At 45.1% G+C, this 27,826-nt stretch overlaps 1 protein-coding gene across 1 annotated transcript; it reads right to left on the reverse strand.

Annotated features, from left to right (window-relative positions):
- On the reverse strand, positions 1-27,810 carry CDCP2 (CUB domain containing protein 2). Its single transcript, XM_032766928.2, has 7 exons — positions 27,640-27,810; positions 25,659-25,751; positions 14,926-15,273; positions 12,688-13,029; positions 10,924-11,277; positions 2,063-2,241; positions 1-688 (listed from the first exon to the last, which is right to left on the reverse strand). The coding sequence occupies exons 1-7, from the start codon at positions 27,674-27,676 to the stop codon at positions 371-373; spliced, it is 1,671 nt and encodes a 556-aa protein (XP_032622819.1). The 5' UTR covers positions 27,677-27,810; the 3' UTR covers positions 1-370.
- Positions 27,811-27,826: the final 16 nt, after the last annotated feature.

Raw genomic sequence — 27,826 nt, forward strand, 5'->3', positions numbered from 1 at the left:
ATTTATTTATAGTGATATTTCTAGCCAGAGGCAAACAATATTACACCCCTTACTGTAGCCCCACCACTGGAAACAGTTGTAGGAAGAGTCATGAAACCCAAGAATCAGATTCCTAAATCCAGTTGACAGATGGAAAGAAAAAAATATATAGCTGAGAAGAGAAGCTGTTTGCCTATTATACCAATTTCTCCAGAGAACAGAGAGGAGATGGAGGTTGAACCCAACCTCTGTTTCAGGACATGGAAGCTGAGCTTCCATTTTAGCAGCTGAGCTAAGCCCAGGATCTCGGATGAAAGGACACTGGCTGTACATGTGTGTCTGTGACGGGGACAGAGGGCAGGTAAGGAGGAACTGGGCCGAAGGCAGCATCCTATAATAGCACTAGTCCAACCACAGCAATCACCATGAGGATACCAGCAAGAATACAGATGCTAATGAAGACAATGTCACTGCTGTCCTGGCTTTTGTTCTCATAGGCCTCCACTGCTTCTGCATCCTGCCTGTGGGGCTCCACCAGGTTCTCAGCGTACTGGGTCAGCCGGTAGGGGTCAGAGCTCGAGATAAGATTTACTGAAGCTTCTTTCCTCTTGGGCTCACACTGCACTTCATATTCATGAATGTCCTCCTGGCTCCCAGCCGAGAAGTCGATATACAGGATACTGACAATCACAGAAGTGTGGTTTTTTTTCTACAAGACAAAGTTTTTAAAGGGCAAGGGTTTGGTTTTACTTGTCAGCCTTCCGAATTAATAAAAACGAAACCCCCAGAGTAACACGTTTCAGGCTGTGGCCGGAGTTAGGCTCTTCATGGGAAAGGAGAGTTACAGGGTATTCATGGCATTTCATTGCCAGCCGCTTGAAAGCATGCGCTGAGAATGCGCATTGAGAATAGGACAGGCCATGGGGCAGAAACCAGGTTGATCAAATTCCCTAGAAACAGGGAGCCTTATTTTCACAGGGGTGTTAATGAGAGCTGCAAGTGCTCAGCAACTCAACCATGTCAGGCCAACGCCCACCGTAAAGGTCTGGGAGTTGGGACTTGTAGATTCTGTTCCCGGCTCTGGCACTGACTTGCTGTGTGGGCCTAGGCAAGTGACTTGGGCCAAGTTTTTCAAAAATGGCCACTGATTTTGGGGTTCCTCAGTTTTTTGGCTGTCCAGCACCTAGGTCCTGAGAATCTCAAACTCCAGCTGAAGTCAACGGGAGCGACAGGCCCTCAGCATCTCTGAATAAGACCCACGGAGCCGCATGCTGGATATGCAAAAAGTAAGGCACCCAGAATCAGTGACCACCTCTAAAGAGGTGGACTTTTCTGTGCCCCAGTTTCCCCTTCAGTGATCTGGGGTGAGTTTACCATGGGCATAATGTTGAGAGACCAGTGCATGGAGTTCTTTGGATGCAGCAATCGTGGGGCTTGCTCATGCCAGGCAGAGCTGCCAAAAGCATGTGCATAGTTTTTATTTGAGTAACTAAACGCTGGGTGCACAGTGCCCTCTGCCTCAGGCCTGCGTTCATGTGGGGAGCAGGTTACAGTTACCTAAAAGAACATATCCTAAATCAACTGTACAAAATTCTGACCTTGAGCAAGTCACTTCATCCATTATCCCCATTATACAGATGGGGCTAACAGTTCCTTTCTCGCAGATCCTTTCAGTACGTCTACACTGTGATAAAAGACCCGCAACAAGCCCAGGTTCAGGCTGTGGGGCTATAAAATTTCAATGTAGATGTTCAAGCTCATGCTGGGGCTGGGGCTCTGAAACCCTGCAAGTGACTCCAGCCCAAGTCCAAATTCTACACTGCTATTTTTAGCCCCATTACCTGGGCCCTGTGAGCCTAAGTCAGCTGACCCTGGCTCTGAAACTTGGTGCCGCAGGACTTTTCCCCCCCTGCAGTGTAGATTTACTCTTAGTCTTGTATATTTGGATTGTAAGCTCTTCAGGAGACAGACTGTCTCTTACTATGCGTGTGTGCATGTGCATCATTAGACGCAGATTTTTTATCATCGTACTGTATTAGTTTTAGGTAAATAGGATTCACTCCTTATTATACTGATCACTTACCTGGGACTCAGTACCGCAGGTGTCGAACCTCGTGTGTATTTTAAAGTTCAGGCCAACCACTTGGGCAGGACAGGATGGGGTCCCTAAATAAATCTTATTTCTCTCCAGTTGGGCAAGAGACTGCACAGGAATCTGGATCTGGAAATCTGTTCGCGTACAGCTGACGTTCACAGGAACAACTGTTGGAGGGGGAAGAAAGAAGCTCTTCTAAAACTCACAAGACTGCACCGAGTGGTGATTTTCATCAGTACTGTGCGGTGTACAATACAAGCCAGTTCCCATAGCTGAGAGTGGCACTATTGCTATTGTCACCTTGTCATACAAAGACTATTAGTGGCATCCACAAGCAAGTGACCAATGCTGAAAATGCTTGTGGTTTTATTGTGAGTCTTCTGATAAGTGTTTTTCTTAAAGCCCCAGCTGCTGGAGTCAGGTGATTATGTGAGAATTTCAGCTTACATTTTAAAAAACCCAAAATAGTAGTTTCTAGTCCTCACAGTAGTGGAGAAGATCTTTAAACGTGCATGATCTGAGTGTAACCTAAAAGCTCATAAAGGAGAAGGCAAAGAAAAAGAACCTTACATTTATCATTTTTAAAAGACTCATGAATTTTAAACCCAATCTCAGAATTTCTGGGGGCCTGACTCATGCTTTTTGAACACTTGAGGTTAACAAAATTCTGCATCAGCATCCACTGGGAACCAAGGCCAGCTCCAGGTTTTTTGTTGCCCCAAGCAAAACAAACAAACAAACAAAAACAATGGAGTGGCACCCCTTCAAAAGTGCCGCCCCCAAAGAGCCGGAATGTCGCCGCTTGAAAAGGGCTGCCCCAAGCACATGCCTAGAGCTGGCCTTGCTGGGAACACAACAGGGTGTGTATTGGATCCTTTTGCTTTGGGATGCGATTCAGAGCACTTCTGACAATCTAGAAAAGCTTGACCATCCTGGGATCTGAAGAAGTGAGGTTTTTTACCCACGAAAGCTTATGCCCAAATAAATCTGTTAGTCTTTAAGGTGCCACAGGACTTCTTGTTGTTTTTATCCTGGGGTCTAGTTATCCAAGATCCTGCCGATGCCGCACGTTTCAGACCAGTTTGTAACTCATTATTGGCATGCTTGGCTTTACACATGAATTGTGTCTGTACACCACTTGGTTCATACTCTGGGCCCGGTTCTGCCAGCCCCTTCCCTGGGGGAGCAGTGGGGTGGAAAGGATGCCAGTCAAACTGGTCAGGTAAAGGTTGCATCCCACAAACGGGTCTGAAGGCATGTGCACAACATTCTGCCTTCCTGTGCTCCTCATGGGGCAATGCAGCTCCGTGCCACCCCAATGCAGAGTCATGGTAGTGCCCTCTAATGATGTGTAACCTCAGGCCTAATGCAGCATAGGATTGTCTTCTTGTCACCAGCTGAGCACTGTTTTTTGCACTAGTGAGGGAACTCTCTCCTCAGGCATGTCTGTGTAACAGTTTGACTGGTCTGCCTTCCTCCCAGCTCTCTGTGGAATACTCTGGTCCCAGCGTGGACCCACCTCAGGCGTGGTCTACACCTAAAACATAGGGCCACCTCGCTACATCATGCAAAATTTCATGCCCCATGCAACATAGTTAGATCAACCTAAACCCCTGCTGTAGACACAGGTAGGTCTCCAGAAGAATTATTCCATCGACGTAGCTATCACCTTTTGGAGAGCTGGATTAAATGCACTGATGGAAAACCCCCTCTATCAGCATAGGAAGCATCTACACTACAGCAGCGCAGCTGCAGTGCCGTAACTGCTGTAGTGTGGACAGTCAGTGCATGGCATGTAGTACGTGGAGTTCTCAAAACATGGCAGGTTTCTGTTATAGACCCTGCTGGTCTATCTTGCAGCTGTGGGAAATGTTACACCCAGCACCAGCAAGTCAGCAGCTTTTCAGAAATGGAATCACTCCGTGAGTCAGGCACGGGTCTAAAGCACCACATGGCTGAACCGCATGCACACAGGACTGGGAGCTAGGATCTTCTGCATTCTAATACTGGAATAGTCTTGAGTGCATCGGTGTCCCTGGACTCTATTTCTCCATGTCCCCTGCTCTAGAAAATGGGGTAACAATACCTACCTTGCAGGTGTGTTAAGAAGACAAATCAAGGGCTACAGTGAACTCTGACGATGTAAAATGCTAGGGGGCTTGGTTCTTCATGGCCATGTACCTTGTGCAGTCATTGACCCCGGTGCACTTTACTTTGCACTAGTGTAACTGCCTACCTGAGGAGCAGGGCAATGGAGAATCAAGCCCCTAATCCATAGATCTACGGAAAGTGTCGCGTCTGTGTCTGCCTATCGCAGCTGGCCTTTCTACATGGAGAAGACAAACATATAAACCATGTGGGAAGGGAAATAAGAACAAAAATCCCCACAATATTTAAAGGTATCTCCCACCGAGGCTTGGCCCAAAGACTAACAACATGAATTATTGAATTATTCTAACTCACTCTGTTAGAATCAGACTCTTATGAAACTGATAAGATGCAATAAAATCAACAGGGAAAAAATTGTGTCACTTTACTACACTTAGTACATTATAGAACCATTAGAAGATTTACCAAATAACTAGAGTGCATTAAATCAAGGGGAGGACAAAATGGATCCTCGCTCTCGAGTTGAAGGCTTCCTTTAAAATGACCATAAATCACATGGACAGCCCAACTCACATCCTTTCATGGGCCCAGTTAGACTGAAAAATATTTATGCTAATTACAAGAGTCTGATAGAGCTCGCTCTCTGTATGTCATTTTATATACTTCGTCCATTACCGCACTGAGCATACCATGGCATCTGGGCTTCCACTGGGGCCTTTTCCTTACATTCTTCTATTGTTCCACTGCCACTGAGGGAGCGCCATTGGTGATAGCATTAGTGTACTTGTCACCATGGGATCGAACCCTGCTAATGCAGACCAGGCTAATGAGAGCAGTTTCAAGCCTCTAGGATGATTGTTATGCATTGTCCATTAGTGTCAAGAGATTCCAAACAAGACTGGGTCCCAGCTGTGCTAACTGCTGTACATACACACAGGAAAAGACATCTAAATAAACAAGGGGTGCCAGATCACACAGGATACATAAGAATTGAACCCAGTTTGCCAACAGTCCAGTCCAATACCTTACCCCACAGACCACTCTTCCTCTCTGGAGCCAGAGTACAACACTTTGCCATTTGAGTCTTTACTCCAAAGACAGAGTCAGTTCAAAGGAAACCTCATGCAAGAGGCTCATTCCGTGCACTGGGAAGCAATCCCAGGTTCCATCATGAAGATGGTCATCCTCCTTTGCAGCGGCTGTTTATGGAAGGTTTGTACCACACAGACTCTTGTGGAGGTGGAGTTAAGTGATGGCTAGACTATGCTAGAAACACTACAGTGCTGCAGCTGTGCCGCTGTAACACGTCTGGTGAAGATGTTCTAAGATGATGGGGGAGAGCTCTCCCATCGGCATAATAAAACCACTTCCACGAGAAGCAGTAGCTATGTTGGCAGGAGAAGATCTCCTGCCAGCTTAGCCCTGTCCACATCGGCGCTTAGGTTGGTGTCATTTATGTCACTCAGGGGCAGCTTAATCACGTATACAGTTGCCAACCCTCCAGGACTGGCCTGGTATCTCCAGGAATTAAAGATTAATCTTGAATTAAAGATTATGCATGTGATGAAATCTCCAGGAATACAGCTAACCAAAGTGGGCAACCCCTCTGAGCGATGTAAGCTATACCAACATAAGTGTCCAAGCCTTCAGTGTAGCGGGCAGTTACGTCAGCAGGACTGAAATTTTAGTGTAGTTGCTTCTATATTTAGATCAACAAACTTCTTGCATCAACCTGACTCTGTAGCATAGACTAGGCCTCGGATGCAGAACAAACATTAGGAACCAGATTGACAAGGGCAGTTAGGGTCCTACCTTCCACTGAAATCATGGGACGTTAGGAGCCTAAATACCTTTGTGGATCTGGATCCAGGAGGCTAAGCACACCACCTCACTCATCACGTGAATTGTGACAAAATCAGAGCGACCAGGATGGATCTGAAGGCAGAAGGACCTTGGCAATATCTCGGCTCAGTGAAACTGAGGTTATGTCCACACTAGCACTAGCACTTTTGTCGGTAAAACTTTTGTTGGTTGGGATATGAAAAAAAACCCCACAACAACACACCCCCATCGACAAAAGTTTCACCGACAAAAGCACCTGTGCGGAAAGCGCTGTGCTGGTGGGAAACACTCTGCAGCTGACATAGCTACTGTTGCTTGTTGCGGGTGGTTTGATTATACCAGCGGAAGAGCTTTCTCCTGCTGGCATAGAGCAGCTACACGGGAGAAATTACAGTGGCGCAGCTGTGCTGCTGTAAGGTCCGTAGTGTAGACACAGCTAAATAAGGGCCATGTTATGCCCTTAACAGGCATGCATGATTGACACCAATGGGAGTTATACACGTGGGCAGAGACCATACCATGCCCTGGAGTCAGGGCCGGTGCTTCCATTTAGGCGACCTAGGCAGTTGCCTAGGGCACTAGGATTTGGGAGGGTGGCAATTCGGTGGCGGGGGGTCCTTTTGCACTCTGGGTCGTCGTCGGCAATTCTGCAATGGGTCCTTCACTTGTTCCGGGACCTGCCGCCAAAGTCCCCCGAAGACCAGGGGCACAGAAGGACCCCCACCTAGGGCACCAAACACCCTGGCGTCGCTCCTGCCTGGAGTGCCACCTGCACTTTGAATGGCCTAGGTTTGCCTGTCAGTGTGACTTAAAAGGGATCCTTTGGTTGTGGTATTTGGTGCACTTTCTCTAGTGAACTGAGCACAGAGCTTCGAGTCAGCAGCCCCTGTGTGAACTCCACAGTCTTGGGCAAGTCGCTTAGCTTCTCCGCCTCAATTTCCCCCTTTACAAAATAGAGAATTCTTACGAACCTCCCTCCCAGCAGCATGGTGAGAGTTAACACACTCATTTTTTAAAAGTTCTTATTACACAGATGTGGTATGATAAAATTATGTGTTTATGGGCTGCTAAAATGGCATGTTGCTGAGCATATGTACTTAGACGCATTGGGCCTAACCTGGCTTTTTCATATAACTATCACTAGCTTCTAATGGAAAATATGCCCAAATTAAAAATCCATTGGTAAGTTACAGACTCCTTATGCCAGGAGCAGACACTATTCAGAAATTAATATAGAACACTTTGCACTTCTCTAGTACATCCAATGATTTCAAACCACTTCACAAATATTAATGAATTAAGCATCATAACACCCCTGTAGGGAAAAGACATATCACTGTTTTACAGATAGGAAAACTGAGGCACTGGGTGATTAAGTGAGTTACCTCAGCTCACACAGGAAGTCGGTGGCAGAGCGAAGACTATAACTACCTCCTTCCAACTCCCCAGTCCTATCCTTTCATCACCAGACCTTCCTCCTTCTCCTCTGCTCTACTGAGTTTTCTGAAAATGCCCGCTGCATGAAGCAGATGAATCCCTTGCCAAACATAAAATTAGGTGAAACTGAAAACTTTCTGGAGTCATGGTGGCTGAAGCCAACTAGCTAGTGTCTTTTATATTGCAGAATCCAGAATAATCCTGGACCCAGAGCACACCACTGGTGTAATTTGGGACGATTGTGTCTCTATGTGCATAAGATGTTTGGCCAGGATTTCAGAATCTCATACATCAAGTTTGAACTTTGGTGTCTGAGATATAAAAGCTTAAGTTCCTGAGGTTTGTAATCACAACACTGATTCCACCTTAAACTACAGCAACACTACCGGGCACAGCTATAATCCCCCTTCTCATTCTATTACTCAGCCCAAGAGGTTACCCTGCACTGTGACTGTAAGTGGAGGAAAAAAGAAACCACAGTAGAGCTATGCTAGTCCCATCTGCAAACACACACAAGCAGCAGCTCAGTTAAAAGGCTTCTGAATACTCAGAGAGGATCATCTTGAGCAGAAATAGGTCATGAATCATCCCTGACACTCAGGTCAGCTCCAACACAATTATTTTGAAATACAATGAATGCCATCAATTCGCCTGCTTTTGAGGAGGCACAAAGGTTGACAACTATATGAGGAGCATTACACAGCAAGGCAGCATCTGGGCGGCTCCTCCCACCAACTATCTGCATATCCTGGAATCTCCAGGCTGACAGAGTCTGGTCTGGGTCTTTTCCAAAGACACAGCCCTTGCTGGTATCTCGCAAACCCCAGAATACTTATGTGGCTTTGCAGATAAAACGTCCAGGAAGGTCTCACTGAAAACTGAGTCCACAAGACACTTTTGTTTGCAAGGGAATATTCCTTGTGAGAGTGAGTCTCTTGCTGAGGTTTGAAGAGGCCTCCTGCCAGTCTGATATGGCCCCCCTTTCCCCCAAAAGTGGGCTTATTGCTTGCGCTAATTTCACCCATTGAAGGTAAGGAGTTAGGGGCTCTGCTAATTCCAGCCAAACCTCCATCCTGTCTTGAGGGCAGGAGATTAGTCTCCAGATGTGGGAGACATGGGGGAGATAAATAATAATCAAAGAACAGAAGAGAGAGTTTAAATAGGTCCCCACTAGGAAACTTCAGGTTCACAGATTTTAAGGCCCTATGATCATCTCATTTGGCCTCCTACATAACACAGGCCAGAAAACTTTCCTTGCTGGCAGCTTGAGACATGAGCTTTCCAGGACAGCCAAGAATGTATTCTGTGGGACATCGGGATTGCCAATTTGGATCAGACTTGTAGCTCATCTAGTCCAGTTACCTGCTTGCAACAGCATCCAGCACCAGATGCTTCTGAGGCAGGTGCAAGAAACCCTACAGAAGGTAGATGTGGGATAATCTGCCCCTCAGGGGAGTCTCAGAGTCTAAGGACAGAAGGAGTGACCAGATCATCTAGTCTGATCTGCTATATATCACTGGACACCAACAGCTCAACACCCGTACACTAAACCCAACAACCAAAATGGGACTCAAGTATTACAGCCCACAGGAGACTAGACTAGTATGTGCCACAGGCAGAGAATAGGAGGGGACCAAGGTGCACCAGTGTCCAAGGCCCCTGCAGTGGCAGGGAAATGACTGAGTGAGAAATACCCAAATAATCCTGGCAAGTGACTCGCACATTGCAGGGAAGGCAAAACACGTGGAGTGTGGCAATGAGCTACAGCCTGAGCACGTGAGCAAGAACCAGCCAGCCCAGCACCTGAGAATGAGAATGCTCGGAGCCACCTCAGAGCCCTGGCCCGACCCATCCCACCCAATGTCCCTTCTCCCACCCTGGGCATCCCTGATGCTTCAGAGGAAGGAGATATAAACACAAAACCAAACCATCTCCACACAACCTCCCAGAATACATGGGGGAGGGGAATGCACAGAATCCCTTCCTGACCCCTCCTGGTGGACAGCTGAAACTCTGAAGCATGAGCTTTTAGGAACATAGACATAGACCAGAAGTGAGCCCCAGGGCTGCCCCCCACATCCCAGCAACCCCATCATACAATTGTGCTCTTAAATTTGTCCAGCTCTTTCTTAAAACTAGTTATTTGCCCCGCAACTCTTACTGGGAGGCTGCTACAGAACCTCACCCTTCTGATGGTCAGAAACCTTCTTCTAGTTTCCAACCTGAGTCTGTTCATGGCCAGTTTATACCCATTTGTTCTTGTGCCAGCATTGTCCTTTAACTTAGATAGCTCTTTACCCTCCCTGACATTTGCCTGCCAAATGTATTCAGACTCAGAGAGGAATCATATTCCCTCTCAGCCTTCTTGTTGCTAGACTAAACAAGCCAAGCTCTTCCAGTCTCCTCGCATAAGACAGGCTCTCCCCTCCCTTCCCATGATCATCCTTGTAGCAAATCTCTGCACCTGTTCCAGTCTGAATCCATCTCTCTAGAACAGAGTGACCAGAACTGTGCACAATGTTCCAAATTAGGTCTTACCAGTGCCTTGTACAGGGGCATTAAACATTTTTTTCTCTTTACTGGAAGCACCTAGCGTAATACAGCCTAGGATTGCATTTGCCTTTTCTCTCCTCTCCTCTCTCCTCCTAACCTGTGGATCTTGTTCCTTTTCATAGGTGGCTGGAGCCAAGCTTGGCCATGTTATAAGGCTTGCCTGTTAAATCAGGCTTTTAAATAATCACCAATCAGTGGAAGGGTGATAGTTATGAATGAAGGGCAGGAGTTTACTGGAGGATGCCCAGATGCTATTGTGTTAAGTATTCAAGCAACAGCGTCTGTTAGTTGGTAGCTATCTTAGCAAGACAAGGTTTGGGAACACAGGTACTCATTTAGTACCCCAGTCATGGTTTGGCCAGTCTCCTGTGCACGACCCTATCAGCCAAACTCCTGCCTGGTGTCACTCCACATGGCCTAGTGTTTTGTTCATTCGGTGTCTCAGAACCCTTCCATCCCAGGGCTAGGTGGTTGGGGTAGTTTGTAACCCAGGGCCTACTTATTTTTAAAAGTGTCTTTGCAGATCTGGCTGCATGTGTGAAATCCCTATACAAAAATATGCCATGCACGATTAGTCATTTGAACAGCAGAGTGCCTAACTGATATGTGCAATTATAGTGGTTGCAGAGGTACAGCTGGGTAATCACACATGCAGAGAGACAGTTATAACTCCCCACTGGCTAGCCGTTTGCACAGTTGCCCAGTTTGCATGTGCAATTATAGTAACCTCATGCATGCAAAAGTTTGGTGCACAAATTTGCTCACATTTTTTTGCATGTACTTTTGGAACTCAGGCTGTCAGGTTTTTACTGACTGTCTCCATACTTATAATTCTTTGCTGCCTTGCCCTACAAATATCCAGCAGGGAGCGAGGGAGAACCGGATCAATGCACTGAGTCATGTCTTACCTCCAATATATGCTACCGAGAACCCCCTGTTGGCCGTGTTCCTGTCCGTGTGGAGGACCAACAGCAGTTTGTTTCTGGTGGATGTTATGGGAGAGAGCATCTCTCTCCCACACCACTTCCCCAGGAGGGAAGCTTTCTCAGTGCCTCCATCAAACACTGCCAGATGGTCATAATCACAGCCATCTGTTAGGCTGTTCCGCCCCTCCAGAGCCAAGTCCAGGAAGAAGACTTTGATTCGGTATCCTGGGGGGAGCTGGATGGTCCAATGACATTTGACATTGTTGGGGTAAAAGTTGGGATACTGAGGACTGGAGAAATTTCCTTTGATGGCTGTGTATACTTCCTGGCATTTGCCTGGTTAGAAAAAGAAAATGCATTACCAACCAAACCGAAACCCCTGTGTGTGGAGGGAGCAGCTGCGGGGGGGTTCCCTTGATGTATTGCTAAAATATATCACAACAAATTATCTTTTTCACATAAAGGTTTCACAGCCACATGCTGTATAGATCTGTCCCAAACATTCAAAGAGTTAGGGGGGGTTGTTAGCTGCACAACTGCAGCCAGACTCCACACAATGCATAACAACAAGCACCCATGCAGGGCTTTTCAGCTGAGGATATCAGTGTGCTTTGGCAAAGAAGGGAAAAGGATCCTTATCCTCAACCTAAAGACAGGGAAACAGAGGAGTTAAAAGCTTAACATGTCACATGACCAGGACATAGGCAGAGGTCATGGCTACAGATCAGAGCAGGAATCCAGGGGTCAGGCCTAGGTTACCTGCAGTGAGGCAAAGCTGGAACTAAGCAGACACAGGGACTATCACACCACTGCACAGCTGCTGCAGCTGGGCTTCAGAGCCAGTCTGCTGACTCTTCCCATCCATCATGCATAGTGTGACCAGAGGAGCAAGCGTGAAAAATCGGGATGGGGGTAATAGGCGTCAGGACGGGGGTAATATTGGTACTGTCCCTATAAAATTGGGACATCTGGTCACCCTAATCATGCAGTGTGGCCTATTTGTCAGCCTGCTACAGGCCAGCTGTGCTCGTTAGGTTGCCTGGAGACTGGCTCTGCTGCTGCATGCCCTAATTCCTGACAGTGCTACCCCACAGAGGTCAGTGGGAGCTTTGCCATTGACTTCAAGGAAGCAGGCTACAGCTCTAACTGAGGGCGGGTGGTCATGTGGTTAAGGCACAGGCGCTGTAGGTTCTCTTTCCAGCTCTGGTACAGGCTTCCTGGGTGACTCTGGGTAAGTCCCCTGATCTCTTTGTGTCTCAGTTCCCCATCTGTAAAATGAGGCTGATACCCTTTCTCTACAAGGGTGCTCCATAAACATTTTGGGGGGGCTTAGGTGCTACAGTAACTGGGGCCGCAGAAGGACCTAGATAGGAATGACTTTCTCAAGATCACACGGCGAGCCGGGGCAGAGGTGGGGATAAAACTCTTGCCTCCTGTGTCCCATTTCAGTTGCCCTGAACACTCTTAAATGTACTTTTTATTTACATGGATACTACACAGACACTAAAAGGGCCCTTCCACTCTCTGAGAGCCCCTCATATACTAAGGCTTACACTTCACAAGCATGACACCAAACCATTTCACTTGCCAGCCTGCACGCAAAAGATCTTGCCATGGATGGAGGAACAGTGAATCTATACCCCCTTTATGAGAGCAACACGCTGGGATAGTGGCAGAGAAGCAGAAGGCCCAGAGGGCTTCCCATACATCTGGTAGCTTATGCTGGACAAACAGTTGCCTCCGTACCTGAGAAAAAATAGGCCTTAAAGCCTCTACCTCCTATGTTGAAGTCTGACTTGAACACCACCAGGAGCTCGTGCGTGGAAGAGACGATATCAGGGGGTTTCATATTCCCACAGTAGTGGCTGAAATCCATGTCCCCCATCGTGGGCCCATCATAGACAGCCACGTAATCAAAATTGCATCCCTCGTTGTTTTCCATCTGAAAGTCAGCAAAAATCAACTTGATGATGGAGCTGGGCACTGCCCGGATGATCCAGCGGCATTCGGCATTGTTAGGGTAATTCTCAGGGTAATGGGGGCTTGTTATCACGCCGGAAAGGCCTGTGAGCACTCCTCCACAAACATCTGGAAACAAATACAGATGGGTTACACACATAACACATCCGAGTGAATGAGAGGGAAGTTCCGTGGCCCACAAAGGGGATGGAGTATCATGGAGAACATCAACACACATGCCCCAGCCCTGGAAAGAGGAACAAAGGAGGCAAAGAAACAGCTTGGGGGTGCAGAAGGCTGTAGGTTGTCTCCAACTCTGTAAGGAAAAGAGGTTTCCTGCCAAATGAGCTGAGCAACCCAAGTTTCATTCCATCTGGAGACTGACGATGGACTAATGTACTGGGCCTGGGAGATTCCTCCTTCAAGGGGCTTGGTAGAGAAAGTGTTTTTTACTCTCCTGTCCTGTTTTTTTATTGGTCATAATGGTACATCACATGATGCTCATTCAGCACTAAGGTCCCATAGCAGGGCTGAATTCTTCTCTCAGTTATACCTGTGCATCCTTGCTGCTCACTGCCCAGGTCTAACAACACAGTTAAGCCCCAGAACCTTTATTTCTGGTGATGCTTCATAAGGAGGAAAGAGACCGGCTTGTCTCAGAGTGTAAACTGTGGGCTGGCTGTTAGAAAAGCCATCCTTTTAGCTGTAAACTGAGCACACTGGCACTGGAAATCACTGGGACATAATCACCCTGGAGCTCCAGGATTTTGCAGACTCACTTTTCAGACCAGAGCTGCACTTTATGCCTGATACTATGCAAGACCTGTCATTTTTCTGGGGGTGGATTTTTAGCAGAGTTTATTCAAAACACTCTCAAACAGACCAGATTCGCATCAGAACTGAGCCAGGTATTCATCACATCCCTGTTGCAGCCCTAAGCCTATGCTCAAACATGGCGTCTGTTTGGCCAATTGTCGGTCAAAAGTTCACATTGGTACCGTGTACAACACCGTAGTGCGGTGTGCTACATTACATTATAGTGCCGTGTGCATTTTCCAGCTCTTTTTGCCTGGTCACCTAGGGATCAGGCTAGTGCCTTGTGCAAAAATACCAGCGTGCCATGTGCATAAGGATAGTGTGCCGTGTGCAGATCCTGTTTACGTGGACGGCTCCAGCTTGGAACCTAGAAGGCGAAGGAGCTAGGGACCAATCAGATGCTGACATGAGTAAGAGCCTTCGAATAAAACCATGTCTCGCGCCAAAATCTGCAGGAGTATCCGCATGTTAGCTGGAAGGCCTGATCATCCTTCCAGCTAGAAGGGTCTCCTCCGGATTTAGCTGGCTCAGGTGGTGTCGTTACGGATTATTTCCCACTAATTCGTCATGCCCTTGGTGTCTGTACTGCTGGTCAGCTGCGCCTGGAATGTGGTATTTGCATTCTAATTTCTGTAAATATTCTGTTTGCTTAGCCTCTTCCCTTTTTCCCTCCCTTACTTGGTACCAAGTTGTGTATATAATATATGAAAGTTGAATTGTTGTATTTTGCAATATCTGGTTAATGCTTGTACAGTTTACTCAGTTTTTGTGTGTTTTATCTGGATTTTAGTGAGCGGTTAATCATAGATTGTTTGGTTTCTTGTTGTTAGATGTAAATAGATTGTTTCAAGTTGTGTGTAGATTCTTGTTTTGATAGTATTGCTAGTTGGTAAAAGTGCTCCTCCCCAGCCCAAATTATAACTTATCCCCATTAATAAACGGCCACGTGGTTTTGAACTTTCAATCTGTTACATTTTGATTTTCCTCATTCGATCAAAAACTTACTCGAACCTGCATTGGTCTCAGAAAATCCCTAATTAGTTCACTCTGTATAATTCTTTAACTCTACTTTGTGGGACACAGTTTGTTTCAAAGGTGCTCATATAACAGTCTCTTTGTCCACTGCTACACAGCAAACCTAGAAGCCTTTCACCCAGGCATTTCATGCATTAACCCTTTGAGGAGACTCCACATAAAACCTATTCCAACCTTTCCGGTAAGCTGCAGAAAAGCCTTGACTGGCCACGTGCTTATCTGAGTGAAAGATGATGGACAAGACATGCCAGGAAGAAGTAAACTGAGGAGGGGCTCTCTTGCCACAGAACTTTCCCAGGACATTCCCCTCATCCGCAGAGAAGCCGTTGTAGATTTTGAGGTAGTCGTAGTCACAGCTGTCGTGATATTCCAGGTCAAAGTGGTCAAAGGTCAACAGGGCTGATGATCCTTCTGTGACCACTATGAGCCACGTGCACTCGGTGTCATAGGGGTAAAGTCCAGGAAAATTAGGGCTGGAGAAGTTGCCATATGGTGCGGAGAGGACTCCGCCACATTTGACACCTAGAGAAAACAAAACATTGCTTATAAAAAACAAACAAACCACAGAATATTTATCTGCTTGGTAAATCTCTGAAGCCGATGATTTGCAAACCAGTTACAATCATTGCTCATTGTAGCTGTTTGCTCTTAAACAGCATCCATGTTCCACCCCAGAAGTGCCTTGACTTCAGTGGTGCACAAAGTGATTTTCTGTACATTTGCAAAGTACTTCGGGCTAAAGAGAGTGGGAACCCAGAAGTGGGATTTTAAGATGGAACTCAATGTGGTGGTGATGCTGTTGTGCCAAAGTCATTTGCAGGAACAATAACTGATAATGATTTATTAATCTATTTTCATTCAGGGATAGTTTGCTCACTCACTTTGCCCCTCTAATCTCAGGTATACTGGTCCCTCTCAGGTCATCGAGTTGTTTATATTTATATCTATAGACTAGGGATTGGCAACCTTTGGCATGCGGCCCGTCAGGGAAATCCGCTGCCAAAGGTTGCCAATCCCTTCTCTAGATGAATACAAATAGCTAGACAGTAGAGCTTTCCCACTCTAACTCATGCTGCCTGTTTGAAATCTCCCTCCTGGAAACGAGCTCCGTGTGGTCCTTTCTGTCCTTTTTCTTGCTGGAAAAAAACCAAAGTGAATCTGAAACCAGTGGAGATACTGGCCTCAGCTGTACCCTGCTTGGAAAGCTGCCTTCGCACTCCAGAACTCACTGACTGTCTGGGAGATGACAACAACAATACAAACTGAATCTAGAAGGCAGATCTAACAGCTCCACCACCCCATTCAAAAGGATGCTGTTCTGGATGGCCATTCCAGCCATCTCCTCCTCTATGCATCCCTCTCAGGTGGACCACAGATGGTACTGTGCATAAAGCAAAGTATCTTCTTGGAACAGCAGGAGTCATGAAACATCAAGAACCACAGTAGAGTATCCTGCCACCCTCAATACACAACAGCAACCACACGATGTTCCTGGCTACCATTGAGTATATGGAGAGCTAGCTGAGGCCTGTATTTTCCCCAGAAGGGGACCAGACCATCAATTTACAGCCAAACATTGTCTTTTAATCAGTGGAATAATATTGCATTGAGGCAAAGTCCACAGAAGGAGCTTGTCTGGAAAGGGTGTCTGTGAGAAAATATACCCCTGAATTCAGCTCTTGTACTCTATTGTAACAATCTTTGTACAAAGTATGCCTTATGAGGTGTCATTTGAAAACTCAGAAGTTGCTGGGCATTATTATCCTGGTAAAACATGTATAGCAACATTGAGTGTAAAGTTATAAGATTCTACTAAAATATGTTCCAAGTCTGGGGCTGGCTAAACCAGTCCCTCAGAGACAAAGAGCAAGCTGACAACTCAGCCAGGCGTAAACAAGGCCAATAGGCCAGTACCCGATAAATGGCCATTCTTTGGCAGGAAAGGAGGTACGGGTGAAAAAATTATATCTTAGCAAAACAAAAAACAAAAAAACAACCCCAAACAGCAAAAAGTTCTAATCCAAACAGACTTTTTGTCTCCTGAATCTCATTTGGAAATGCTTTCCAAGGGAGAGACTGACACTATACAAAGGGGGACAAACACACCGAGGGACCTCACCCCCTTCTCCTCCTTCTTCTCTCTCTCTCTCTGTGTCCATCAATTCATTGCACCAGAAGGAGCAAAGGAAGCAGCCATTAACAGAAGGTTGTCCTGGCCTAAGAAGTTCAGCCAAGTAAGACCGTTGAGAACACGTGGTGAGAAAAACTGTGCTTTGAATCTATCATAGTTTATTAAGTTAGGCATTAAGTTGTGTTTGATCTTTATGTTTCTTGTAACCATTTCTGACTTTTATGCCTCATCACTTGTATTCACTTAAATCTATCTCTTGTAGTTAGCAAACTTGTTCTCTCTAAATGCGTGTGTTTGAATTGAAGAGTTTAGGCAAATCCATTTGGCATTACAGGATTCATGCATATTATTTCTCTTAATAAAATGCAGGACTTTATATGAGCTTGTATATTTTGTGAGAGGGCTGGTCAGTACAGTACATGCATTTCTGGGGGGAAATATGGAAGTGGGAATGTGCTGGGGTCACCTTGCAATTTAATTCAGGCTGGCTGGATGCAAATGCACACAGACATAGCTGGGAGTGATTTATATGCTAAAGTGAGCAGTCCGGAAGTGGAGGCAACAACAGCAAAGCAATGTAAAGGACACCCCAGGTTAGAAGGCAGGAGTGACACAGTAATTAGTCTAGACTGTATCCTGGGTATGTCACAGCATATAAACACCTGGCCCCTGAAAGCATGAACTGTAGAACAAAACCACTGTTAAAGTAGGTGAGTACTCAGCCTTGTTGGCATTCTTCTTTTAGCTTTCATCTTTCAAGTGCTACGAAAATATTTAAAGCTGGTATCTTAGAATCTAAGCTCAAAGAAAGAGGGGTGAAGGGCTTGATTCATTTACCAGTGAGTTATGGATTCACCGATTGATTTTCTAATGAAAACTTTATATCATAATGTCTTCTTCTTCTTCAACGCACAGCTGAATAGTTGGCCACAGTGATCGTTCACTATTTGGTCCATTCCTGTGTGGCCACAAGGACTTGTCAGCCCAAGAGTCCAACATCATACCAGACTTGATGAACCCATGTAATAGGGGGTCTCTGCCTCTGGGCCACCTCCACCCCTCAGTTGGTGGAATTTTATCCCGGATGTTACAAGCCACCCAGAGAATGGCGTTCGCTGGAACGTCTTGTGGGATTCTCGCTACATGTCCGAAAAGCATAAGGTGCCATCTGTGGACAATGGCCCCAATAGTCTGTAGACCGGCATGTCCATAAACATCTGCATTACAGATTAAGTCATTCCACTTTATGCTCAATATATGACATTGGCATTTTGTGTGGAAAGTCTCCAGCTTTGCCCAGTCTGAGCGATGTAATGTCCATTGTTTGCTCTTTTATACTGCAATGTAGTTACTATAAAATAAAGGGAGTGAGAAGAAGCTGGCAAACACCTGCAACTCACCATAATCAGAGAGTGGATGAATGTACAGTTGTGCTAAGCACATACCACCAGGGCCAGCCCTAGACAAAATGCCCCCCCTTCATTTGTTAAACTTTTGAATACCTTATTTTTTTATTGCATATGTAGCCCATTTCATGACTTTGATGCATGATTTACATGCATGATTTATCCCTGTCATATAAGATGATAAATTTGCATGCTAGGATGTGTAAATCTGTATTTATTCATGCCATATGTAAGCAAATAAAAAAATTTCATTTCCTCTAAGCTTATAGAACCTTTTTAATTTTAAGAATAACTGAAATGTACTAACATCAAGAAATTGAACTGTGCACCAACACTGGGTGGACCAGTATTAAATAGTGTTACAGTAGGTGACATCCTTAGACTGTTAACCCTAGTCCTTTAGTTCAAAAGGTTGCTTTTCTTGCCTTTGTCCTTGTGAACTGAAGCACAGCGTCAGAGATTCAGAGACTGGCCAATGGCATTTTCAAGCAATAAAATAGCAAGTGACATCAGTCTCTCATTAGTCATAGTCCACTGAAGATATGTTTTAATGAGCCTGAGCTTTGAAAGCTGTGCTCCCCACTCCCAGCTGTGACCAGCAGTATGAGCAGAGTCCTCAAAGCTATCCACACATTAGGAAAAGTGTCCTTCGGATCTGCATCATAAATGAATTGTAGAACTTGGAGCAGAGAGTGCTTCCCGTGTTGCAAAATGTGACTGATGTTGTCTAATTCGACACAGAGGTCTTTATCATTGATGTCCAAACATTTCCCACCTATCAGCATCTGGTGAAGGTTGGTACAATTGTTCAAGAGTGTTACTAAGGTCAGGTCTTTGTGTGGTGCTTCATTTGTCCAAACCTTTCTTCAATGGATACTCAGGGAGTGTCAATGAGAGAGCAAAAACACTCCCTCTTGAATTTTTCTTCCGAGCTTCCCATCATCTCATCTGTGCCCTCATAACCAAACTGTCTCTTCTTCTGATGAATACTAGTTTCCTTGAAGACAGGCTCAACTCCTAAGTTTTCCACCATTTCTCTGGCAGCAGTGATGGCATCTTCAAATCTGTTGTCTCTGCAGGCCACAACGAAATCAAGGCAGCTTCTCTTCAAAACAGTAGTGGTCGTGATGTCCATCGATTGAGTTTGTAATGCCTTGCTTACAACATTTACACAGAACAGGATGTGATGCCAAACCACAACTGACACCAGAGATTTGAAGTCAGTGACCTTGTTTGCCAGGCTTTGTGCCTTGTGTCTGATTATGGTCTTGGCTTTACTTGACTGCACCAGTTCCATTAGGCCATTGTAAACCTTAGTCACTCAGTACCTCACTGGCCTTATGCTGTCATTTTGGCTCTCCCAACAAGTATCACTTAGTGGCTTCACCCTCAGGTTTGTAACGTTGTCAGTGAGGATCTTCTCCCTGATAGTTCATGCTGAAAACAGGATGCATATTCTTTGCAGTTCTCTGAAGAGAGATACTTAATCTAAAGAAGATGATGCTGCATCTCACACAACCAGGTTGAATGAATGGCAGCCAGAAGGCACAAAGAAAGCTCTTGGAATCAGCTCAAGGATCCTTGTCTGGGCACCACTGTTTCTTCCTTCATGTTCGTGCCATTGTCATAGCCTTGGCGGCGGCAGTTCTGAAGCTCTATTTTATTTTCATTCCAAATGTTCATAAACAGTTTTGTTTGGTCTTTTCCAGTAGAGTCGTTCACAGGACGGAAACAGATAAAGTGTCCCTTTACTTGGATTCAACCATCCTCATCATCAACAAATCTTACTGTAAATGACATCTTTTCATTGTGACTAATGTCGGAAGTGCAATCCATTATTATGGCGTCGTACTTTGCTTTGCTGAGACGCATCAATATGTTATTAAGCACCTTCTTTGCCAAAAGGTCAATCAATTCATTTTGAATTGTTTTGCTGCAGTAATGGTCCATAGCTTCTTTATAAACTACTTGACGTAGGTGCTCACACATGAAATCATTGTATTTCCCAAGGAGCTTGACAAAACTGAGGAAATTACTGTTATGTTCAGTGAACAACTTGCCCAATGAGCCCCAGAAAGCCAAATTATTCTTTGCAAGGAAGAGGGTAATTGAGATCAGACACTTGAGCACGTTCCTACAATGCTTGGTTTCTACATTAACAATGCTTTGCTTTTCTGCATCTATGCATTTATTCAGCTTGAGCCTGAACTCACCCTCCATCCATTTGGAGTAGGCCATAAAATGTCTGAGTGACTTTTCATGTTGCTTCAGAGCATCAGTTAAGCTATGTCGATAATTGTACACAGAAAGCGAACGCAACAATTTGGCATTCCTGTCAAATATTTTGCAACAGAAACAGACTACTTTGTCAGTTGATTTTGAGTAAACTAGCCGATGCTGATTCAGTTTCTCGCCATTCTTGAGCATTCTTTCACAGTGTGACTTTGAGAATTGTCGCTTCTGTTCATTTACTGGAAATGGATATCCTCGATTTTGCTCAGCTCATTCAAAACTGTATGATCAATATCGGCAGAGTTTAGGATCGCCAGTCATAAAGCAGGATCTGATGTATCAATTTGTGGTGTGCAATTTTTCTCACTGCTGTTTCTGTCATCATGTGAGGCTGATTCTTCTATATAGTTTCTCTCTTTTCATGTAAACCAGATTTTAATTTGTCATCACTCTCCTTTTCATGTGAGCCACATTCTTCTTTATCATCACTCTCCTTTATGTCGCCAGGAAAACTGGACAATTCTCCATCACTTTCCTCACATTTCCATTTCTTTTCCTCAGGAAAATCTGCTAATTCCTTAGCAATAGGACTTCCATCACTTACACTTTACTCCTCAATTTCTTCTGCACTGGGACGATCACTACTGCCTAAAACCTGGCCTATGTTGTTTGGTTTCAGATATTTTCCCATCAAATTTGCCCCTTGCTGCAAACTAGATTGCAATTGTGCATTTTGCTTCCTATACTGAGCTCCTGAAGGCTTCTTCAGGGACATCTTTTATTTTCTTTAAGAGAAAACAGATAGTATTAGGGAGAACAAAAGTCTATGTTCCGCAGTCTTAGAAAGTCATCAAACATTACGTGTTAAGCAGGGCAAAAGAAGTAACTTACTTTAAGAAAGTATTTACTTTAAATTGTTGCATTGAAAGGGATTTGGTAGTTATCTCTGGCATCTCATTAAATTTGTCCTTTATTAGTCACTACTTACATGCTTCTAGTCTTAAAACACAAGTACACTTTCACAATTACACAATAAAACAAGGTTCCCAGTATTGCAACTGGGCTCTCACTTCGTTCTTATATCTCACTGCCTGACTGGCGATGCCCCACCCCTTATACACCCATGAGGGCATGGCTGACAACATTCTAGGAGGTTCTAGGAAAATGTAGTTCTCAGAAAGTCTGGAAGGTTCCATGACATTCTACAAAGGTCTGGAACATTCTAGAAGGTTAGTGAAGAATTACTCCACATAAGGAATATCTGAAACATTTTACTTCAAACATTCTATTTTTCCTTTTATCACTAACACCAAAAACAAGACTCCAAGCCCAGCTCCCCTGCCCACAAGCCCAGCACCCCAGGCAGTAGCCTGGGTCGCCTTCCCCTAAATCTGGCCCTGTATACCACATTTGGGAGCAAAGAAATACCCTTTGTCCCTTCTGAGCGACATGTGTAGATTCACAAATAAGTCTATATGCTCTCAGTCTAGGCAAAGTCTATTGCAAATCAATAGCTGGCCATTGCACATTGCTTTTCATTATGCTTGGCAGTGCTGTGACCTGCTATGGAAGATAAATGTGCAATGTGATGAGCAGTCAAAAACAAACGGTTAATATACATTTGTGTGTGTGAGCACCTGCGCATGGGCAGGATGGTCAGATAGCAAATTGACATGGTAATTACCAGGGATAGGCGATAAAGTAATGTGGGGAAGGTATTAAACTAATAATGTTATTGAAATAAATAGCTGAACGAGGAGCCTGCAGGAGGGGTAAAGGTTACTTCAGAGACAATTATTGATGAATTAATAGCTCAGTGCTTCAAGGTACTTAAGTGAATGCAGTAAGTGAGAACGGCTCATGAGCAGCCAGCACTGTGTGAGGACTTTGGATTAAGAGGGAGGTTCATTAAATTCTAGTTGACTTATTTTGTGTTGCAGAACAGATGGCCGTGTGGTCTAGTCACATGGACTGGGAGTCAGGATATCTTAGCTCTAGCTGTAGCCCTGCCACTGACCTCCTGTGTGACCTTAGAGGTGTCATCTCACCTCTCTGTGCCTTGGTATTACCTCTGATTAGACTGAAAGATCTTTAGGGCAGGGAGTGTCTCTGATGATGTGTGCATACAGTGCCAAGCACAATGAAGCCCCAAACTCAGCTGGGACACCTCAGTGTTATTTTATAATATGATATAATAAAATAATTATAATGAATTATAATTAATACATAAATGGGCAAAGGGGGACAACCCACTGACACAGTCCCACCAGATTTAGCAATTCAAGGCCCGCAAGTTTGAATGACACATCCCAGCTAGCTGGAGTTGCAGTAATTTTGACTGACAGCTCAGGTACATGTTTCTGGAGGAGTCAAAACACAGAGGAAAGCTGCTGTGTGCCTGGGGACTTGAGACAGAGCTGGTTTGAGTGATGTTCTGGATTGTGGTGCTCAGGGCCGGCTCCAGGGGTTTTGCCGTCCCAAGCAGCCAAAAAACAACAAAAAAAGCCACGATCGCGATCTGCGGCAATTCAGCGGGAGGTCCTTCGCTCCGAGCTGGAGTGAGGGACCCTCTGCCGAATTGCTGTGGATTCCCTGAAAGTGCCGCCCCACTCTCGAGTTGCCGCCCCAAGCTCCTGCTTGATAAGCTGGTGCCTGGAGCCAGCCCTGGTGGTGCGGCACCCACGTGAGCACTTCTGCTTATACTGCCTTTGCCCTATCCCGCCCTGAGGCCACCACGGAGATGATGTGTGCATTGTAATTCTGTATGCAGTGTGCATAGAGTAGCAATGCAGCATCCCCGCACCTGGATTCACTCATTTCTCTTCCAGCAAGGAAATACCCCAGCCTTAGGTTACATCCTGCAAAGTACTGAGCATCCTCAGCTCCCACTGGCTTCAGAGGCACTGAAGGGATCAGCATCTTGCAAGAATAACTCCCAGAGTCCACATCTTTCCCCACTTCTCAGACACCAGGACAACTCCAAATTCTTGCCCGTCCTTTGAACTGAAATCAAACTCTGGGAGGATCAAAAGCGGGTAGCTTAACTTTTGGGTTGCTCATGTTTTGTGCACCTTTGGCTTCCTAGCTCTACTGGGAGATGCTGGTGCCACAGGACCTCCAACCCCAAACAGCCAATCTCTCAGGTTCTTCTCCGAACCAAACTGAGTCCGTGAACTCCTGGCAGCTCCTCCACCAGTAGCAAGGGCTGAAAATAATGTTTGAGGAAGCCCAGTTATGAGATACAAGCACTGATTATCGGTTAAACCATGACAGATTTCATGGTTTGATCTGAGAGATGCATGTTCTTAGTCCAGGATCAAGTCCACGTTGCCTTCATTTCACAGACAAGACAGAGCTAAGACAGCTAAAACTCTGAACTAAAAACAGCTCTTAACTTTGCTCTATTGGGAGATGCTGGTGCCACAGGACCTCCAACCCCAAACAGCCAATCTCTCAGGTTCTTCTCCGAACCAAACTGAGTCCGTGAACTCCTGGCAGCTCCTCCACCAGTAGCAAGGGCTGAAAATAATGTTTGAGGAAGCCCAGTTATGAGATACAAGCACTGATTATCGGTTAAACCATGACAGATTTCATGGTTTGATCTGAGAGATGCATGTTCTTAGTCCAGGATCAAGTCCACGTTGCCTTCATTTCACAGACAAGACAGAGCTAAGACAGCTAAAACTCTGAACTAAAAACAGCTCTTAACTTTGCTGACGTTCTGATCTGGGTCAAGATTTTGTTACTTGCCTTTGTGTTTTTCTAATGAGCATCTGAACTCCTCCAAAGGAGGGAGTATGAGTCTCTCTAGTTAATTTAGTGACAAAACCAAGCTGTCAATATCTGAGTTTCCCTACTTCTGAATCAGTTTAAAAGAAGAGTAATTTGTTGTGGTGGTGGGTTTTCAGAAAAATGAATACTTAAGAGAAGCAAACAAATATTTCAGAAGAGTAACTGGAGACCGATGTAGAGACTTCCACATTGCTATCCCTCAATCGTTAGCAAACTAAAAGAGTGAAACATAAAATCAACAAAGCAGCATTCTAAAGCATTTTATCCTGTGTCAGTGACTGTCAAAGAAAGAGTAAGAAGAGACCTCAGGAGGTCATCTAGTCCAATCCCCTGCTCAAAGCAGGACCAACCACAGCTAAATCATCCCAGCCAGGGCTTTGTCAAGCCGGGCCTTAAAAACCTCTAAGGATGAAGATTCCACCACCTCCCTAGGTAACCCAGTCCTGTGCTTCACCACCCTCCTACAAAGAAGGCCCAAGTGCTGATGAATAAGTTAATGGCACAGGGTTCTACTGATGCAGTTGAAATATTTCATTTTTATAGTTAAAAAGCAAATCCAGAACTACCACACTGCTTTAGAGCCAGGCCTTCAGCTGGCATACATGGTCCATTGATTTCGATAGAGACACCAGCTGAGGAACTGGCACATACAGTCTACTGTGTAAACGGTTGGGACGATGCAGCAGAAACAGGGCAGGGGTACTGCCAGCAAGGGACAAGGGTTAATCAGTTTAACATAAGCAAAAAAAACCCAGAGCAACTTCAAATGCCCCCTAGCCTGGCACTCAACTCAGTCCTATGACCCGGGGCTAGGGAGAGCCCTGCCATTCACCGCCTGTCTTCCAAGCAGTCATTTGATATCCTATCCCCTGAGCACATGTGCAAGGGGGGTAAGAAGTTGGGCTGAGATTAACCCCTTGCTTGCTGGAGAATTGGGACCAGCGGTGCTCTAAGCCACGTCTGCAAACACTGTGCTGTCTATACCTTAAAAATCTAAATGAAAAGGAGACATCTACAAACGAGTAAATACGGTAATAATAATAACATATAGAACTGCTTCCTCAAGCGTCTAGTTCCGTTGCAGCCAATGAGACGGTGCGTGTGTAAGATGGCTCATGTGAATAAGGGCTGGCAGGTTCAGGCCCTAAAACCACATCAGAGATTGATAAATCAGACAGAATATCAAAAAGCCCATGAAACGGGCATCGTTCATTCATGCATACACACTGCAGGTGACCTAGGAGCGTGCCTGCTGCCAGAGTCCTGTAAGAGCTACCCCAGCTGGACATCCCCTGGAAGTTAACCCTCAGTGTTTTGGTGCTGAGCACAGCTGAACAGAGTCTTACCTTTCTTAGCATGCATCCTGTTTGCCACCCACAAGAAAGTCATTGCCACAAGACACCCGACGTGAATATGCCGCATCCTCAGACACAGCTGTGCTACGAAGCAAACAAATGCACTACCATGAAACAGCAAGGATATGCTCAAAGCCGCCTAGCTGAAAAAAAATAAAAAGTAGGAGGTCGGTAGAATTAATAGTGGAATTAATAATTCATTGCATGTTTGAATTAGTAACCTGATCTATTCCTTGCTCCCTTCACTTGGTTTTAATGATCTGGATCAAATGTCCCTAGGATTTACACTATACCAGATACCTTGCCAATACGCTATATTTAGAAGAGATATTAATGTTTCGACTATGGTATATAACTGCAGTAAGTCTGTGCTGACAATGTGCCCTTCTGGGGCTATGAAAATAATTTAGTTCACAATACAAGACAGTGAACCAAAATGGGAATTTCAGTCTTAATACAGAAAAGTACCTTAGGAATTAACTTGATTTATACTGCGGCGCAGGCACTCGCTGCACAAAGCCAACTGTTGATAAAAGCAAGAGAAACAGAGAACATATTTTAGTCCATATTTTTAAACAAAATGTGAAAACACATTTCACTGCTGTTCCCAGAGATGTCATGTGATGCGCATATCAAAGATCCAAGGAGCTTCAGATGCAAAGGTGCTTGCTCGCTTATCTGCCCAAAGGCTTGGGATGGTTAGTTAGTCTTAACTGCAATTCAAAACTGCGAGTGAAATAAACAGAAGTATTTTGTGCTGCACAGCAGGGCCTGGAAGGGGGAGGACTTTTAACCAGCATTTAGCTGGTGAAAAGTGGATGAGAAAGGGCAGCCCATTTTCTCGGCTCTGTCTTGTATCTTGGCTTGAGTGGCAAAAAGCAGCACAGTCTGAAAACCTGGCAGGATTCCGGCAAAGCTTGGTGATCAGTTACTACCTGTGAATATGATTGGGCACAGCCTGATGTTGGAAAAAGAGATCTGTGTATATTCAAGTGGGAACCAGGCAGGTTTGCTTAGCTAAGAACGTCCTGAAAGATTTGCCTCTAAAAGATCACACACAAATTATTTTAAATTTACTTCCTTCCCTCTAGCGTCACAACTCAACTTCCCATTTTAATATATTGCTATTAAAAAAAGAGGAACTAACAAGATGCATCTGCTACGATCAGACCCGGTGTCCTCTTTGTTTTATACCTCACCCTTTCTTTATGGTCATTCCTTGCTGTGTTTTGTCTCTCAGATTGTAAACTCCTAGAGGCAAGGACATGCCCCTGGTTGTTGTCTGAAAAGCATCATGTATATCTCTGGTTATTATTAATAATTATTTGTATTACAGTAGCATGCAAAGGCCTCAACTGAGATTATTGCCCCATTTTGCTAGCCCCTGTACATATATATTGAAAAACTCAGTCCCTGCCCTACAATCTGAATAGACAAGACAGGCATCAGGTGGAAAAAAGGAAGTATTAGCTACATTTCACAGATGGAGAACAGAGGCACAGAGAGATGAAGTGACTTTCCCTAGGTCACACAATAATTCTGTAGCAGAGCACATCTGGACTCAGCTCTCCTGAGTCTGTTTTTCTTTCTCTGGCACAGTCTAAATAATAAATAGTTATGTGTAAGAGGATCAGGGCTTGGTTCACTGGCATGTCTCACTTGGCTTTCATCGTCCGCTGTGCACAGATAGGTTGCTACCACTGCAGGTTTGTTGTTGTAACTCCTCTGTTGATTTTTTTCTAGCCCAATCTCCATGAATGCTGAGAACTGTTTCACAGTGCTCACTTACAAGAATGCATTAGCATTTCAACTGAGGGAAGCAGGGGTTATTTGGTGCTGTGTTAGGTACACACCAATGCCCAAGTTAGCCCTGGACTCCCTAAGCAGAGGAGGCCGCCTTTGTTAAATGTGGTGTGTGGAATGCTCAGGGAAAACGCCATGTCCTCAGCAGATGATGGTGTCATATCCTTACCATGTATCAGTGCTGGTGAAAGGTGCTGAGCTGGCATTCTTGGAAACCAGAGTCCTCTCTTCACTGATGAGGTACAGCTGCAGCAGCCAGGCTGAAGATTCCTCCATGTCGTCAGCCAATATGCTTTAAACCTGATGGGGAGGGATCACCTCTGGGATGAGGATAAGTAAGTCTCAGGCCCATTCTG

This window comes from Chelonoidis abingdonii, chromosome 7 (assembly GCF_003597395.2).
Source record: "Chelonoidis abingdonii isolate Lonesome George chromosome 7, CheloAbing_2.0, whole genome shotgun sequence".
NCBI classification, from domain to species: domain Eukaryota; kingdom Metazoa; phylum Chordata; order Testudines; family Testudinidae; genus Chelonoidis; species Chelonoidis abingdonii.

Bases quoted from the DNA above. Each gene is read 5' to 3' on its own strand.
- CDCP2 (XM_032766928.2), bottom strand. From the start codon at position 27,676: ATGCCAGCTCAGCACCTTTCACCAGCACTGATACATG. The intron at 25,752-27,639 runs GTAAGGATATGA...TTTGCTTCGTAG, and splicing joins TTCACCAGCACTGATACATG to CACAGCTGTGTCTGAGGATG. The intron at 13,030-14,925 runs GTTGGAATAGGT...ATTTGTTTCCAG, and splicing joins TTCTGCAGCTTACCGGAAAG to ATGTTTGTGGAGGAGTGCTC.